The sequence below is a fragment of the Notolepis coatsorum genome, assembly GCF_963971535.1.
Source record: "Notolepis coatsorum genome assembly, chromosome: 15".
Taxonomy (NCBI): Eukaryota; Metazoa; Chordata; class Actinopteri; order Aulopiformes; family Paralepididae; genus Notolepis; species Notolepis coatsorum.
Genome location: NC_140179.1, coordinates 14,939,501 through 14,955,640, shown reverse-complemented (window position 1 = coordinate 14,955,640; position 16,140 = coordinate 14,939,501). Strand labels below are relative to the sequence as shown.

The following is a 16,140-nucleotide window of genomic DNA, read 5'->3' as shown; positions in this document are numbered from 1 at the left end:
ACCCCAAAATTGAGTTTAAGTTTACACTTAAAGGGACAGTTCTGAACTTCGGTAGAGTCCTGTCTCAGCACAACCAAATGCTGTTTCTCAGACTAGCTCTTGCTCGTTAGCCACCAATCAAGGCAAAGTCAATGGGGTCAAGCTCCTGGCTGTACAAGCTAACTGAAGACAACTGAAATCTACTTTGCGTGCGATGTAGAGCTAGTATGAGGAACATCATAGATTGTGCAGAGAAAGGACTCTACTGATCAACAACATGATTGATAAGTAGCAAATAGGCCTATATAGGGTTCCAAAAATCACAACTATCCCTACGTGTTACCGCTACCAAGGAAACCAGTACGAACAAGATGAAAAACGTGAGTCAGTCTGGGACTTCTGATAGTGTATTAAGTATAAATAAATATATTTTCCTCCGACAGCAGAGGAAATAGTTACTATATTATGTTCCCGGTGAGTTTCTCTGTTACCTGTGAAGGTTGCAATGCTGTTGGGGCCCGAGATTGTGTGGCCTTGCTTATCCTCCTGCCTCGCCCAGACCACCAGCTGGTCCTTGGGGCTCCCTGTCATCTTGTAGAAGAATTGCAGACACTGACGTTTCCTTTTGGCCACCAGGACCCTGGACTCCAGGAAGGCGGAGTCACTCACCTGGCCAACGTCGGTGCGGAAGTACATGAAATGTCCTGCGTCTATAAGAGATGTGGAATACAAAACATAATGTGTTATTGTGTTACATGTATATATATATAAAAAGGAATGAAGATCCAAGTTGAATATGGATGCATTTTATTTTTTCTCCTTTTTATGTTTTTTTTTGTTTTCTGTTAAGCACTTTGTGAACTCTTGTAACGTGCTACAGTATAGAATTTGATTAAAGCATTATATTAATAAACTTTTTGTTACATTATTACCTCTGCATTGGCCATTGACCGTGTGGTCAGGCATCCCGGGCTCTCCCTTGGCTCGCACCCAGTTACCGTGATCTGCCTGGGACTTGATCATTCCACAGCTGTTGATGGTTTCGAAGGCACACTGGTCCAGCAGTGTCAGAGAGGAGGCTGGAGAAGTGCGAGGATGTCATACTTAGAAATGTACAACCTTTTTATCCTAAGCTATAGACAAGAACTTTGAGACAGATTTTGTGGACCACCCAAATGTGGCTCGGTCCGGTCAGACCCACCTTGTTACGGCCGTCACATACTCTTTAAAATAGGCTAAATGTTGTTGAGATTTTGATATTGGCAATTTTGAGTGCCTTGAAATCGTGTCTCTTTATTTGCTAAACTTCCGACTTGTAAATATGTTAATTATTGTTAGATAGTCCGGCTGTATTATTTCCCATGCTGTGTGAAAGAAATACAATTTTCTCTGAGGGGAGTCGCTAAGTACGTTCGGTCTGCAGTTTCAATGGCGGAGACAGGCAGAGATGACAGCTGGCACCAAATCCATATACATTTCTATATCTATGTCTACAAATGTGTGTACCATTACAAAGTGTGCTATTATACTGTATTAAAAACAAGGCCTGTGTAGGTCATACAAAGAATTTCACTCATGAGTCCTTCAAAACTGAAGTCCAGGAGACAAACTGTAATTCTAGATCCTTGCTATTTTTTGAAATGTCTAAACCCTCTTCTATCATCTTTCAAGGTCAATCTAATGAACGCGACAGTTTTGGTGACCCTGACTGCGATGACCTTGTGGACAAAGGCGACTGACAGGCACTCATAATGGATCCGTCTCATAAAGGTGAGCAGAGCCGACTTCCGGTATGGTGAGCAGGGTGTAAGACGTGCTTTCCCTCTCTCCCTCATGTTTTTTTTAAATTCCACGTTTTAAGACTCCAAACCTTCATAGTTCTTTTTTATATACAAGTATCGATACAGCCGACTAAATATTTGGCTTCGCAAAGATGACATCCAAGACTCCAAAACCAAAACGGGGCGATGTTCAGAAAGAAGAGGAGGCGGATGACGCTGTTAGCAAGGCCTGGCTAGCTACCCTGCTTGAAAACCACAAAGAGGCTATCACCACCGAGTTCAGGAAAGCCATTACCACTCTGGAAAATAAACTTGACCAAATGAAATCGGACGTGGCAGACAACGGACAGCGGGTCAAGTCCCTTGAGGAGAATGCAGAATCTGTAAGCGAAAGAATGGCTTCGCTAGAGGCTACATGTGCCGAACTGAGGGCTAGCCATGCTATGCTAAAGGCTAAAGCTGAGGACCTCGAGGGTCGAGGGCGGCGGAACAACCTCCGGATCATTGGCCTACCAGAACAAATTGAGGGCCCAAGACCAACATCCTTCTTCGCCACCCTTTTATCCCAGGTTTTTGGGGCAGAAACCCTCCCTACCCCTCCAGAATTGGACCGCGCACACAGGTCGCTAGCAGCTAAGCCGAAGCAGGGTGAAAGGCCTGTTATCGTCAGGTTCCATAATTATCAAACCAAAGAACGGGTGATCCGGGAGGCCAGAAAGAGAAGGGCAGAGATGCAGTACAACGGTCAACAAATTGCTTTCTACAAGGATTATACCCTGGCTGTGTTGGAACAGCGAGCACCGTACCGCAAGGTGATGGCACAACTTTACAAACGAGGGCTGAGGCCTAGTCTTCATTACCCAGCCAAACTGATGATTACATTTGCATCCAAGGCCGCAGTGTCCCTGCGAGGAGGCCCCTTTTGCACCCCCCCCCCTCAAGAGCCTATCTCTTACGACTCCCGGATGACCATGTAAGGCCAACCCAATCAGAGACGATCGAATGAGGCGTCTCTATTTTACTGTGTTATAACCCATTACACTATTGCTTTGTTTCACTTTTACTCGGACAGACCTGTGATCGATGATTATACACTCTGCCAGACTAAAAGTCCCTCCGTACGGATGGACTGAATATTTTCAGACTAAAAGTCCCTCCGTACGGATGTACCGAATATTTTCTTATCAAATAAACCTGTGTTCATTTAACGTGAGTATTCTGACTACCTTTTATCTCCTGGCTTCATTATTCTGAATACCTGATTCGCAGTGTGACCCTGTTTTAGGCTGCCTTGATGCCCATGGAGAACCTGTCGTGGTTTGACATTAACGCATTCCTGGAGACGTCAAAATCCACGACCAGTGAGAAGACGACTGCTACTCTATTCAACGGCTTCGGCCTCCTTGCAACAGATATGTCGGTCTGTGTGCGAAGGAGTGAGAAGACGACTGCTATTGTAGTCCACTGTGACTGCTACTGAGAACGACAACAAATCAAATCAAATCATAAATCAAATTTATTTGTAAGGCCCGACAACACACGTTAATGTCCCATGGGCCGGACACGTCTTCTTTAAACAAGTCAAAAAGAAACATAACAATAAGTCAAGAACAGAACAAGAACACCATAAGGTCCAACAAATTTAAAATAAATGCAAATAAATGAAAGAATGCAAACACTCCCAGACATACCCCACGCGAAGGTAAGGAAAAACTCACTAAAACCTAACAATAGGGAAAAATGCTCCACAGGCAGTGTGGAGGAGAGAAACCTTAGAAGGGCCATTCAAGGGGGGATCTCCCTTCTTAGATGTCGGTGATAGTAGTTAAACAACACACCAATGCACACACTGATTGCAGAAGCCAGTGTGGATATTAAAATCAGTCAAAGTCAAATTTCTGATTTAGATATGGGTACATATTCAGAGTTTGAAAATACTACTTATATTAAGACTGCCATTTTTTTTATACACCCACTGAACTGTTGCAACTCTACAATCTGAAACTCAACATGAAAAAACTAAAAGAAAAGATTTCAACACACTCAGCAGATGTGGCTTGAAGATGGAGCACTGTGCTGCAAACTCCTGGCTAACACAGAAACCTGGAACAAAATAAACAAGGACATTCTCTGGAAAATTTAACATGGGGGGGGGGCAGTAAAGGGGAGATGTTATAAAAGTGACAAACTGAGAGAGGGCAGGAGGAGGGGCAGGAGGAGGATCATATCCTCACACTCAAAAATGATACAAACTATCTTTTTTTCTTCCTTTTTTAAATATTCTATCTTTTCATTTTTATATAATTTATTTTAAATCTCCAGAAAACAAAGAGGGGGAAAAAAAACCGAAGGAGGGGGGCCAAATCGGGACATTCCATAACTATGGCTGAAACCAGTGCTGCCCCATTTGCATTGCATCAGCGATAAAGAGAGTCATAAAAAGTCTGTCCTTTTAATCTTCAAATGTACTCCCAGAGGTCCTTCTCGTAGCCCTCGTGCACGTGTTGCAGTAGCACCCGTCGCCGGCTCTCACAGTAAATGTACTTGTCTTTTACTTTCTGCTTGATGTCCTGCAGGGAGTCCCGTGAGATGTCACGCTCCAGATATCCAGACAACACCTCCGTGGCGTTCTCCAAGTCCGCCTGATTGATCTCAAACATAATGGACTGGTTGTTCTTCTTGAGGTAGAAGGCGAAGACGTAGGTGAACATGAGGGCGGAGCGGCACTGGCAGAGCACGTCCACGGCCTCCTTCAGGAACTGCACCTCGATCCACGACATGTTGTGCATGTTGTGCATCTCCTCCATCTTCCGCTTCGCCTGCGCGTACAGCTTGTGCTCGAGGCGCAGGCTCTGCATGTGGTTTGTGTAGCGGTTGCAGTAGAACAGGTACCTGTGCAGGGCGGCGCGGGAACGCTCTTGGGCGCCTCTGGCAGCCTTGGCATCATCCGCATCGTAACGGTTGCAGGTGTAGCCGTGGACACAGCTCCCCAGGCAGACCCAGCAGAACTCAGCTTTGCAGTTCTGGTTCCGACACACCATATGGTTGCAGCCTCCATCCTTCTCGATGTTTACATGGCATTTGGGACACTCCCTTGTATTTGCGGCGATCCAGTTGGATGTCCCACTATCGTCGTCACATTTCTTGATCCATTTCCTCAGCCACTTACACTTGACAGGATCATGCCAGTTCTCTCCACAATTGAAGCAGGACTGGCGTCCACATTTACATCTCACAGGCTTGGCATCGGGATACTGGACTTTGACAACGTGATGGCACTCAGGCGCGGGACACCATTTCAACAGTCGGTTGCACTCTACGAAACTATTTGTAATCAAGTGTTGGTACTTCAACTTCACTTTTGAATCGGTTATCAGCCGCATTACTGTGTTGTCATCCACCAATATATCACAGTTGTGGGCGGGACAGGATATTGTCTGTCCCATGCCCTCCTCGATGATTTTGGTAGTAAGGTAGTCCCCCCAGCACTGCATGCAGAACTTGTGTCCACACTCCAACCCAGTGAAGTACGAGTTTGGGTAGTTCAGATAGCAGATCTGACAGGGCATGTCCTGAGCTGAAGACCGGGTGTTCACCGGTCGCGTCCTCATTTTCTTGCTTGGATTGACGACGTGGCATTCAGAGAACAATTTATCAAGGTTCCCATCGAAATACCTTTCCATCAGTTTCTCTTTGTCCCAGTTGAAGTGACTAAGGAGTATTCTCGTGATAGTAGCAGGGTTCTGGATGACCTCGTTGACCTCCCGGATACACTCCACCATATGCTGGAGGATCTGCTCGGCGGTCAGCACCTCGAAGCGGTAGTCCTCCTCCTCCTGCCCGGGGCCGCCGCCGCCTCCTCCTCCGCCTCCGCTCTCCACCTCCACGGCCAGCACCGGGTCGACCATCTCCACGTCGTCGTCGAGATCCTCGTCTGGATCGGCGCTGTCTTCAAATTCATAGTTGTAACCCTCGTCCAAGTCCATCGCTTGTTATTGCGATGTATTATGATCAGTCAAACGTCAAAGCCACAGGCGACACCCGGTGATGATGATTCGAAGCTCCGCTCGTCGAGACGCTGCACTGAAATGAGAGACGAGATGTTTCTCTACAGAGTTGTTTCCGTGGCCCCCCAGCACATGCACAACATAACGCAGTGTGGTAGCTGCTGTAGCTATAGCTTGTTGCTAGTTTGGTCATCTAGGAGAGATCCGTGCTGCTAGCCTCACTACTACAAATACTACTACAAGATACAAGTACTACTACAAGATACAAGTACTACTACAAGGTAAGAAAACTGTATTTTCCCAGTCTCCAAAATTACCACCGACTCGACACATGCAAATTCCTTCGTAATGTGAAAGCCCTAAATCCACTTGCTGGCTCCTGGCTTCAGTCCATTGTTGAGTCCATCCGTTCAGTCCTGTTCAGTCCGGTCGAAGATGCAAAACTGCCTTTCTGCTTATAGAGACCCAAATGTTCTAGAATGTTCGGTTATGACATCATACAGTGACATCACAAAGGTTCCATAACTTTCTATCATGACGTCATACTGTGGTTCTAGAATGTTTTTAACTTTATCTAAATCCAATCAGTATTAAACATTCATTAAGCTTTTAAATCCCTGCTTAAGACCCATCTTTTCTCTCTCTCCTTCAACCTACCCTGATATCACCTGGTCGGGGACTGACCTTTAGATTAATCTGTCTAGTTTAGTTAGGATGTCTATTTTCCCCCATGTCTGCTTTTGCGCAGCACCACAAACATGGGAACTCTCTAACTCCTCCCCCCCCTTCCCCTCCCCGCCTTCCTCCCCCATCTCTCTGAGTGCCTGTCTGTCACGGTGGGGTTAGGTAGAATGCAATAATACAGAAAGGGAAGGAATGGAGGAGGCAGAGGCGAGGAGTGAAGCTTGGAGAATGATGTTTACTGTAGAATCCAGTGCAATACAAGGAAAATACAGAAACTAAATAACAAACTTCACAATACAAAACAACAAACACTAAGACTTACTAGAGGGAGAACGGTGTGACACGACGTGGAGGAACAGGGGGTAACTGGAGGAATGTCGCCACAACGAAGGGGAGACAGACAGACACCTAAATACCCCGACTAATTAACAATTAAGAACACCTGGCCAACACAGAATCACAACAACACCTAGACAATAAGCAAAGAACAACTAAACACAACTAAACACAAAAGCAACTCCTAACAACCCAAAACAGTGCATGACATCACACCAGGGAAGGGAAAGACAATGACAGTACACACCATGACACCACATTAATCAAACTATTAATTATAGTTAACACAGTAGTCAGGATGTCCAGTGTACTGGAGCGCACCGATTGTTTGTCACCACTAGAGGGTGGTAGGGCGCCAATGTCAGGCCGAGGGCCAATGTCAGATAGAGGGCATTGCCCAAAGTTAGGTGGAGGATACTGCCCAGTGTTACCATCCTGCCCAGTCCAGCCAGGACCGGGCCTAGGATCCTGACAGTACCCCCCCCTCAACGGGTGGCTTCCAGACACCCGAAAACAACGTCCATAAGCAGGTGAGGGAGGAAGCCGGAACCCCAGAGCGGACCCAGGGAGAGGACCCGAAGACGAGGGACCAGGATGCTGAACAAAAAACCCAGGAGGGGCATAGCAGCCAGGGGGGTAGAAAACGGGCGCAGATGCCCGGAGAGGGGGGGTGGGGATGGGAACAGAGGCCCGGGGAGGAGGACTGGACCTGGAAACAGAGGTCCGACGAGGGGGGGTGGGGATGGGCACCGAGACCCGGGGAGGGGGGCAGAACCTGAGAACCGAGGCCCGACGAGGAGGGCTGGACCTGGGAAGCGAGGCCCGACGAGGGGGGGTGGGTACAGGTGTAGAAGCCCGGGAAGGGGAGCTGGACCCTGGAGCCGGATCCCGGACGAGAGGCCCTCCAGCCGCCGGACTAGGGACCGGTTCCGGAGAGCCGGAATGGAGGTGCGGCGGCGACGACCCCCGGAGCAGGATCCCACGCAGGCCCCGGCGAAGACCACGGCGAAGACCCCGGCGGAGACCACGGCGAGGACCAGGATGCCGATCACGGCGCAGAGCTGGACCAGACGGGGAGCCAGGATCCGTCGAAGAGCCGGGAGCCGGCACGGCAGCCGGACCAGGTGGAGAGGCCGGGCAGGGCGTGGAGACCGGATCGGTCCCGGCGGCGAGGCGTGGTGTAGGATCCGGGGATGAGGAGCCAGGACCCAGAGCTGAGGCTGGACTGGGCGTGGAAGCTGGACCAGCTGTGGAGGCCTTACTAGCCATTCTAGCCTCGGGGGCTAGGCTAACTGTGGGCCCTGGACTCACTGTGGGAACTGTGCTAGCTGAAAATGCCTGGCTAGCTTGGGACATCTGGTCCGTCTCAGGTACTAGGCTCACCCTGAACCTGGAGCCTAGTCTGGCAGTGGAGACTGTGCTAGCTGGAGACATCTGGTCTGTCTCCGCTACCAGGCTCACCCTGAACCTGGAGCCTAGGTTGGCAGTGGGCGTCTGGTTAGCTACTGTAGCGGGGCTAACAGGCGGGGCTGTGCTAACTGGGGACGGCCGGTTAGCTATTGGGAGGGGGCTAACGGGCGGAGCTATGTTAGCTGGGGATGCCTGGCTAGCTTGGGACATCTGGTCCGTCTCCGGTACTAGGCTCACCCTGAACCTGGAGCCTAGTCTGGCAGTGGAGACTGTGCTAGCTGGAGACATCTGGTCTCTCTCAGATACTAGGCTCACCCTGAACCTGGAGCCTAGTCTGGCAGTGGAGACTGTGCTAGCTTGAAACGGCCGGTTAGCTATTGAAACGGAGCTAACGGGCGGAGCTAGGTTAGCTGGGAGTGGCTGGTTAGCTCTTGACACTAAGCTAACCGGCGGAGCTATGTTAGCTGTGGACGTCTGGTTAGCTGTATGAGCGGAGCTAACGGGTAGAGCTGTACCAACTGGGGACGTCTGGCCATCTATAGTGGCGGAGCTAACAGGAGGAGCTGTGCTAACGGGGAACAGCCGGTCAGCAATTGGCACGAAGCTAACGGGCGGAGCTAGGTTAGCTGGGAGTGGCTGGTTAGCTAATGGCATGAAGCTAACGGGCGGAGCTAGGTTAGCTGGGAGTGGCTGGTTAGCTCTTGACACTAAGCTAACCGGCGGAGCTATGTTAGCTGTGGACGTCTGGTTAGCTGTATGAGCGGAGCTAACGGGTAGAGCTGTACCAACTGGGGACGTCTGGCCATCTATAGTGGCGGAGCTAACAGGAGGAGCTGTGCTAACGGGGAACCTGTCGTGGTTTGACATTAACGCATTCCTGGAGACGTCAAAATCCACGACCAGTGAGAAGACGACTGCTACTCTATTCAACGGCTTCCGGCCTCCTTGCAACAGATATGTCGGTCTGTGTGCGAAGGAGTGAGAAGACGACTGCTATTGTAGTCCACTGTGACTGCTACTGAGAACGACAACAAATCAAATCAAATCATAAATCAAATTTATTTGTAAGGCCCGACAACACACGTTAATGTCCCATGGGCCGGACACGTCTTCTTTAAACAAGTCAAAAAGAAACATAACAATAAGTCAAGAACAGAACAAGAACACCATAAGGTCCAACAAATTTAAAATAAATGCAAATAAATGAAAGAATGCAAACACTCCCAGACATACCCCACGCGAAGGTAAGGAAAAACTCACTAAAACCTAACAATAGGGAAAAATGCTCCACAGGCAGTGTGGAGGAGAGAAACCTTAGAAGGGCCATTCAAGGGGGGATCTCCCTTCTTAGATGTCGGTGATAGTAGTTAAACAACACACCAATGCACACACTGATTGCAGAAGCCAGTGTGGATATTAAAATCAGTCAAAGTCAAATTTCTGATTTAGATATGGGTACATATTCAGAGTTTGAAAATACTACTTATATTAAGACTGCCATTTTTTTTATACACCCACTGAACTGTTGCAACTCTACAATCTGAAACTCAACATGAAAAAACTAAAAGAAAAGATTTCAACACACTCAGCAGATGTGGCTTGAAGATGGAGCACTGTGCTGCAAACTCCTGGCTAACACAGAAACCTGGAACAAAATAAACAAGGAAATTCTCTGGAAAATTTAACATGGGGGGGGGGCAGTAAAGGGGAGATGTTATAAAAGTGACAAACTGAGAGAGGGCAGGAGGAGGGGCAGGAGGAGGATCATATCCTCACACTCAAAAATGATACAAACTATCTTTTTTTCTTCCTTTTTTAAATATTCTATCTTTTCATTTTTATATAATTTATTTTAAATCTCCAGAAAACAAAGAGGGGGAAAAAAAACCGAAGGAGGGGGGCCAAATCGGGACATTCCATAACTATGGCTGAAACCAGTGCTGCCCCATTTGCATTGCATCAGCGATAAAGAGAGTCATAAAAAGTCTGTCCTTTTAATCTTCAAATGTACTCCCAGAGGTCCTTCTCGTAGCCCTCGTGCACGTGTTGCAGTAGCACCCGTCGCCGGCTCTCACAGTAAATGTACTTGTCTTTTACTTTCTGCTTGATGTCCTGCAGGGAGTCCCGTGAGATGTCACGCTCCAGATATCCAGACAACACCTCCGTGGCGTTCTCCAAGTCCGCCTGATTGATCTCAAACATAATGGACTGGTTGTTCTTCTTGAGGTAGAAGGCGAAGACGTAGGTGAACATGAGGGCGGAGCGGCACTGGCAGAGCACGTCCACGGCCTCCTTCAGGAACTGCACCTCGATCCACGACATGTTGTGCATGTTGTGCATCTCCTCCATCTTCCGCTTCGCCTGCGCGTACAGCTTGTGCTCGAGGCGCAGGCTCTGCATGTGGTTTGTGTAGCGGTTGCAGTAGAACAGGTACCTGTGCAGGGCGGCGCGGGAACGCTCTTGGGCGCCTCTGGCAGCCTTGGCATCATCCGCATCGTAACGGTTGCAGGTGTAGCCGTGGACACAGCTCCCCAGGCAGACCCAGCAGAACTCAGCTTTGCAGTTCTGGTTCCGACACACCATATGGTTGCAGCCTCCATCCTTCTCGATGTTTACATGGCATTTGGGACACTCCCTTGTATTTGCGGCGATCCAGTTGGATGTCCCACTATCGTTGTCACATTTCTTGATCCATTTCCTCAGCCACTTACACTTGACAGGATCATGCCAGTTCTCTCCACAATTGAAGCAGGACTGGCGTCCACATTTACATCTCACAGGCTTGGCATCGGGATACTGGACTTTGACAACGTGATGGCACTCAGGCGCGGGACACCATTTCAACAGTCGGTTGCACTCTACGAAACTATTTGTAATCAAGTGTTGGTACTTCAACTTCACTTTTGAATCGGTTATCAGCCGCATTACTGTGTTGTCATCCACCAATATATCACAGTTGTGGGCGGGACAGGATATTGTCTGTCCCATGCCCTCCTCGATGATTTTGGTAGTAAGGTAGTCCCCCCAGCACTGCATGCAGAACTTGTGTCCACACTCCAACCCAGTGAAGTACGAGTTTGGGTAGTTCAGATAGCAGATCTGACAGGGCATGTCCTGAGCTGAAGACCGGGTGTTCACCGGTCGCGTCCTCATTTTCTTGCTTGGATTGACGACGTGGCATTCAGAGAACAATTTATCAAGGTTCCCATCGAAATACCTTTCCATCAGTTTCTCTTTGTCCCAGTTGAAGTGACTAAGGAGTATTCTCGTGATAGTAGCAGGGTTCTGGATGACCTCGTTGACCTCCCGGATACACTCCACCATATGCTGGAGGATCTGCTCGGCGGTCAGCACCTCGAAGCGGTAGTCCTCCTCCTCCTGCCCGGGGCCGCCGCCGCCTCCTCCTCCGCCTCCGCTCTCCACCTCCACGGCCAGCACCGGGTCGACCATCTCCACGTCGTCGTCGAGATCCTCGTCTGGATCGGCGCTGTCTTCAAATTCATAGTTGTAACCTTCGTCCAAGTCCATCGCTTGTTATTGCGATGTATTATGATCAGTCAAACGTCAAAGCCACAGGCGACACCTGGTGATGATGATTCGAAGCTCCGCTCGTCGAGACGCTGCACTGAAATGAGAGACGAGATGTTTCTCTACAGAGTTGTTTCCGTGGCCCCCCAGCACATGCACAACATAACGCAGTGTGGTAGCTGCTGTAGCTATAGCTTGTTGCTAGTTTGGTCATCTAGGAGAGATCCGTGCTGCTAGCCTCACTACTACAAATACTACTACAAGATACAAGTACTACTACAAGATACAAGTACTACTACAAGGTAAGAAAACTGTATTTTCCCAGTCTCCAAAATTACCACCGACTCGACACATGCAAATTCCTTTGTAATGTGAAAGCCCTAAATCCACTTGCTGGCTCCTGGCTTAGTCCATTGTTGAGTCCATCCGTTCAGTCCTGTTCAGTCCGGTCGAAGATGCAAAACTGCCTTTCTGCTTATAGAGACCCAAATGTTCTAGAATGTTCGGTTATGACATCATACAGTGACATCACAAAGGTTCCATAACTTTCTATCATGACGTCATACTGTGGTTCTAGAATGTTTTTAACTTTATCTAAATCCAATCAGTATTAAACATTCATTAAGCTTTTAAATCCCTGCTTAAGACCCATCTTTTCTCTCTCTCCTTCAACCTACCCTGATATCACCTGGTCGGGGACTGACCTTTAGATTAATCTGTCTAGTTTAGTTAGGATGTCTATTTTCCCCCATGTCTGCTTTTGTGCAGCACCACAAACATGGGAACTCTCTAACTCCTCCCCCCCCTTCCCCTCCCCGCCTTCCTCCCCCATCTCTCTGAGTGCCTGTCTCCTAGTGCTGACTAAGGTGATGGATGCCTCAGGGTCTTGGCCAAGATTGCAGTGACTGCTCTACATGCACCACCGAGGCCATGGATCAGCTACTTACCGTCGTCTGTCCGTGGTCTTGTCAACTGGTCCGTCTACGCGGTTTCATTGCTGGGTTAAGTACTTCTATTCTATTCACATAATATGCTTACTTCATATATCTACTCTATTCACATATGTACATCTTATTTGAGGAGGTTACTGACTGCAGTTGTACATCTTATTAGAGGAGGTTACTCTCTGCTGTTGTACATCTTATTTGAGGAGGTTACTGACTGCAGTTGTACATCTTATTAGAGTAGGTTACTCTGCTGTTGTACATCTTATTTGAGGAGGTTAATGACTGCAGTTGTACATCTTATTTGAGGAGGTTACTCTGCTGTTATACATCTTATTAGAGGAGGTTACTCTCTGCTGTTATACATCTTATTAGAGGAGGTTACTCTGCTGTTATACATCTTATTTGAGGAGGTTACTCTGCTGTTGTACATCTTATTAGAGGAGGTTACTCACTGCAGTTGTACATCTTATTCAGTCTGTAGCGGTCCAGGCTACTGAAGTCGTTGTATTGGCCCATGTACTTGGTCAGCTCAGGGTCCTTAGCCGTCATGGTGGGTTTGTTGGGGTCGCTGTTGAAAAAGTAGGGACCGTAGTGCATGATAGATTCATAGTCGTAGGGCGTGTTCAGGTCGGCGATGAAATCTGTACCGTATTTATCAAAGTTGTCCTCCATGCCTGTCAAGAATATAAACAGAATAATGTAGAATGAGTTAGTGTAGCGATGGAGTCGATTCTATTCTGATCTGTCCTGCATTAGTGGCATGTTCATTTTTTTACGGGATAGACCTGATTCAGGGGGAGGAATGTGTTTTCAAATGACCTGGACAGCAGAGAGAGAGAGAGAGAGAGAGAGAGAGAGCGAGAGAGAGAGAGAGAGAGAGAGAGAGAGAGAGAGAGAGAGAGAGAGAGAGAGAGAGAGAGAGATGGGGAGGTCTACTATCTCACCAGGGATAATATGGTCCCACCAAATGTCAATATAGTCGTCTCTGTCTGTGCGAGACTGCTCATGGTAGAAGCCCAGGGCGTGGAGCAGCTCGTGCATGACGGTTCCCTTGTAGTCACAGTCCTCACCCAGAGACAGCTGCTGCCCCGTCCCCAAGTCGCCCACCATAGACCAACAGCTGTGTAAAATGTGCCAGAGATAAGGTCATACAGGGCTCTGACGATATGACATTAATCAATAGATTAACCATTTTGGGAGTATGATCTCACAAGTGATCGTCATTGAAAGCATTAAGATTATGAGAAAAACATTCTGAAAAACAACTCTTAACATGCATATATGGGCCGTCGTGCCCACCGGCGGAACAGACGAAAGTCACAGCATTTTGCAAGCGTCTAGCAGCTCCAGGCTGCATTTCTCGCCAAACATATAAATTACAGAATTAAAGCTCTATTTGTTGCCGTTCGAACGTCACCTCACTCAACCAGATCCGTGCCTTGGTTCTCGAGTTACATGACGATAGGTCAGGCGTGCGACTTTTACGCGCACCATCAGATTACCACCCCGGACTCTCAACGCTCTAGAACTGTCAATCATCCGCCGATTGCGGAAATCATAGCTTTCCAATGATACCCCACCTCAGGGGTGCGAATAAGGGATCTAGGTGAAAGTTGAAAGTTGAAAGTTTGAGTACACAAGTTCAAGTTCAACTTAAGTTCAGCCCTATGTTACTCTATTTCATTAGCACTAAAAGTGATTTTCCTTTTTTGCATTAGCAACTTCAGAATGTTACCAGGCGTACTATACGCATAAAGTATAAAGATAAGCTTTGCAAAAAAAGTATGCAGTCCTCAAGTTCAAGTAAAAGAAATTGCCGTTTTTCTGGGTGCATGTTAAGAGGTTCCTGAAAGGGTCAGTCAATCAATCAATCAATCAATCAATCAATCAATCAATCAATCAATCAATCAATCAATCAATCAATCAATCAATCAATCAACCAATGAGACACAATGCAGCATAGGGTCAGGATGGATATTATTTTACAAGAACAACAATATTACCCTTCCAGCTTTTCAAACTTGATGAAGGTCTTCTCTCCCTCGTGGGGTTTGAAATCCACACAGGACTTGAGGCGATACATCTCAAAGGCCTGGAGTATCACACCTTTGGCATTCAAGTCTGAAGAAAAGGACATTAACCTAACCCAGCGGTTCTCAAACTACGGCTCGCGATCCAAAGTGGGGTCATGGGTTGGTGACAGTGGGGTCGCACATTGGCAAGTAAAAACATTTTTATAATAATTTTTATGTTCTGGCAACATATTTTGACTAAATATGCCTCGTTTTATAAATGTGTATTGATAACATAGTGCTGTAATTAAATATTCTAATAAATATGCATGATCAAGTTCAACAACGTGTGCTTTTATTTTGATATTCCTTAATTCCACATTGAAATCACGAGATACATTAAGTGTGGGGTCACCAACAGAAATCCTAAATAAAATGGGGTCATGGTATAAAACAGTTTGGGAACCCCTGACCTACCTAACCTAAAGTTCCAGTTGGGTCCAAACTAATTCCAGTTGACATGATGTGTAACGCTGTTTACAATGATGGAGTTGTAGTAATACTAAATGTATATGGAGAGAGGGATATGTACTGTATATATATAGTCTATATTCTCTGTTGTTTAGCATATTGTCCTTGTATGTGAGATCTTGTTGTCTTTATACCAGCTGTCTATTCAGTGGAACATGGGGAGACATAATCATAATCATAATCACATCATATTTAGTTTAATCTTACTCCACCTCTTTACTGTATTATCTGTCTGTTAATATCTGTCCGCTAATGTCGCACCGAAAACGACCAAAGCAAATTCCTTGTATGTGAACACTACTTGGCAAATAAAGACCATTCGGTAGCACTTTATAAATACCTTATAAATGTATTATAACAGGGTGCTACCGACCTTTCTGATTCTGATTCTGATTCTGATAGTGTAATTGCCCATTATGTGCTCATCCCATGTACATGGTACACATTATTCCAACTATGGTAAGAAAGAAGGCAACAGACATATTTACCAAGGCTGTCTGCCAGAATGTAAGGAATGGGGAAGTTCCATCTGTAGGCTTTATCCACCAGGCCATTCTTCCCTGGCTGAAGAAACCAAAGCAGATAAAATATTAAGATTTTGAAGTTGGTTCTTGTTTTTTAGACGATCAACAGGTCAACTTGCCTAAGTCATGCGATCACCGTCTGTGTATGTAACGTTAAAATGCACAAGTCACACGAGTGAGTTAGGCAGATGGGGATTTCTTTTATTTTATTTATTTTTTTATCTTTTTCCCCCTCCATTTTCCTCCGATTTTCTCCCATCCCAATGTTAGTCGTATGCCAATTCCCAGTCCCTTCCTGGTCGCTGCGCACTTACCCCCCACAGTCAGATCATCTGGGAGAGTGGAGGCTACCACGTGCTTCCTCCGACACACGTCCAGCCAATCACCGCTTCCTTTCACCT

General features: G+C 47.1%; 3 protein-coding genes across 3 annotated transcripts in view; all 3 read right to left on the bottom strand.

Moving 5' to 3' along the window:
* The window catches only part of LOC311241685 (meprin A subunit alpha-like), a gene marked incomplete at both ends in the record, with an annotated part of 73,668 nt that overhangs the window by 36,625 nt on the left and 20,903 nt on the right, over window positions 1-16,140 (bottom strand). Inside the window, 6 exons of the mRNA XM_084330562.1 lie at window positions 471-689; window positions 912-1,058; window positions 13,125-13,346; window positions 13,617-13,792; window positions 14,676-14,793; window positions 15,704-15,779. Coding sequence (XP_084186688.1) covers window positions 471-689; window positions 912-1,058; window positions 13,125-13,346; window positions 13,617-13,792; window positions 14,676-14,793; window positions 15,704-15,779 — 958 coding nt within the window. The remainder of the gene's footprint in view (window positions 1-470; window positions 690-911; window positions 1,059-13,124; window positions 13,347-13,616; window positions 13,793-14,675; window positions 14,794-15,703; window positions 15,780-16,140) is intronic.
* On the bottom strand, window positions 4,220-5,746 carry LOC311241603 (E3 ubiquitin-protein ligase arih1-like; the record flags this gene model as incomplete). Its single annotated transcript, XM_084330481.1, has 1 exon — window positions 4,220-5,746. One exon carries the CDS (start codon window positions 5,744-5,746, stop codon window positions 4,220-4,222), a length of 1,527 nt encoding a protein of 508 aa, XP_084186607.1.
* LOC311241602 (E3 ubiquitin-protein ligase arih1-like) lies at window positions 10,199-11,725 on the bottom strand (the record flags this gene model as incomplete). Its single annotated transcript, XM_084330480.1, has 1 exon — window positions 10,199-11,725. One exon carries the CDS (start codon window positions 11,723-11,725, stop codon window positions 10,199-10,201), a length of 1,527 nt encoding a protein of 508 aa, XP_084186606.1.